The 1728-nt window shown below is 34.2% G+C and overlaps 1 protein-coding gene across 5 annotated transcripts in view; it reads right to left on the bottom strand.

Annotated features, from left to right (window-relative positions):
* The window catches only part of LOC106789518 (nephrin-like), a 27654-nt gene that overhangs the window by 23252 nt on the left and 2674 nt on the right, over window positions 1-1728 (bottom strand). For all 5 annotated transcript variants that reach the window (XM_014753795.1, XM_014753797.1, XM_014753796.1 and 2 more), the window contains exons 2-3: window positions 1443-1651; window positions 355-468 (exon numbers count right to left, since the gene is read on the bottom strand). In XM_014753795.1, the coding sequence (XP_014609281.1) occupies window positions 355-468; window positions 1443-1651 (323 nt within the window). The remainder of the gene's footprint in view (window positions 1-354; window positions 469-1442; window positions 1652-1728) is intronic.

Genomic DNA, 1728 nt, shown 5'->3' with positions numbered 1-1728 from the left:
ATATATATTTTTTAAATAAATGTAAAACTATATTGAAATATAATGTGTTACGAATAAAACAATGATAGGAATGATCTTATAAGAACATTTATGAAACTATATAGAATTTTTTTTTAAATAGAATGTAAGCTATTTTGTAACTATTTTTTGTTTTTTTGTTTTTTTTTTTTAATACTTCTCCTGTTTGAACAAGACTTTCGATATTAAAATCGGAAAATACAAGGGGAAACGAGTAACGTCAAAGAAAGAACGATGGATTTTTACTTATGTAAATAGGTCGAATATATAAGTATATATATAGCTATGTATGTATATATATATATAAAAAAAAAAAAGAACAAAAAAAAAACTCACCACCGGCGGCAACGCAGGTAATATTGAGAGACGCTCCTTCGCTGTACGGGCCAAGAATGTAATGAGGAATATGAGATCCACCTTCGTCCAATATGCTAAGTTGTTCCGGTGGTACTGCAATCATTTTTACAATATAAATATCCCCCTTTTTCTCTTTTTTTTTTCTTTTTTTTTTTTTTCCCCCCTCTGTCACATCGAAAAATAAACGAGTATTTTCTTTTTTCTTTTGTCAAGTCACATTCTAGTATTATTTACAATTTGTGACTATGAAAGTGAGACAGGTAGTACTAGCTAGTTTTATTTCTATCCAACCTTTTAGTACTACACGGTGGATAACATTTCTCTTTCTTCCTTTCTCTTTCTCTTGGTTTCCTTCTTATCCTTTTCTCACAACACGATGCCAGTTGCAAAAAGAAATAGGGATCAAGTTTAAAAACGGACTTTACGTTCCTGGTACTTCTCGTCGTTGTCGCATGCGCTTGAATTAATGGACGTCGAGCAAAAGTTTCAAGAGATGGAAGAAAAGAAAAGAAGGAAGGAAGGAAGGAAGGAAGGAAGGAAAGAAGTAAAGAAAAAAAAAAAAAATGGGAAGTAAAAAGAAGAAGAAGAAGAAGAAGAAAGAGAACAAGTTCGTTCCACCTTACGCCGACTTGTTAACTCGTTCAGATTTATGAACAAGGTATACGTCAGGGGTTCTTTTCAAAATCTATGACATCTCGGATAGATTCGATTTTCCGATGATGACGTAGGGGGTGAAGGGGAGGGATGAAAGTTTAATTAAAAAAATCAAGCGTAAACTTGGGAAGAAAATTGAACTAACAAGTAATATAAAGATAAATTGTGTTTGCGTATATAGGAACTCTTGCAGGTAAACGTTTAAATGCATATCGGTTCGAGAGAGAACAAACATATCAAATTGTCTATTCTCTTCCTGATGCATCGGAAAGTGAACAAAGTCTCTAACATGGACAAGGTACTCAGACAACAAGTTTCTCGGCAACTCGATGTGACCACTAAGCGTTTGCTTCTTCTCTCTCTATCTCTCTCTATCTCTCTATTTCTCTTTCCTTCTCTCTTTGGACACTCACTGATGACCGTAAAATTGACTTTGCTGTTTCTCGTAGGTGACTGTTTGAAATCGACCCTGCATCTGTAAATGGCAGCATCGGTCTCCCGAACGTTGTCTAACACGAGCTTAGCTGGTTCCTCGGAATGAAGGAAGGAGGCACGCCCATCGAGACTAAAATTTTGCCAATGTTTTCCTTGTTCCATTGTACTACGTCCTCTCGTATCGAAACTGTAATAAATCACGTTAAACATTTTACTTTAACTCTCTTGTATATACATATATTATATATATATATATATATATAT

This window comes from Polistes canadensis, unplaced genomic scaffold (genome assembly GCF_001313835.1).
Source record: "Polistes canadensis isolate GaletaPanama2010 unplaced genomic scaffold, ASM131383v1 scaffold_188, whole genome shotgun sequence".
In the NCBI taxonomy this organism is placed as follows: Eukaryota; Metazoa; Arthropoda; class Insecta; order Hymenoptera; family Vespidae; genus Polistes; species Polistes canadensis.
Note: the sequence above shows the minus strand (reverse complement) of the source record. Positions and strands in the feature narration are given on the sequence as shown.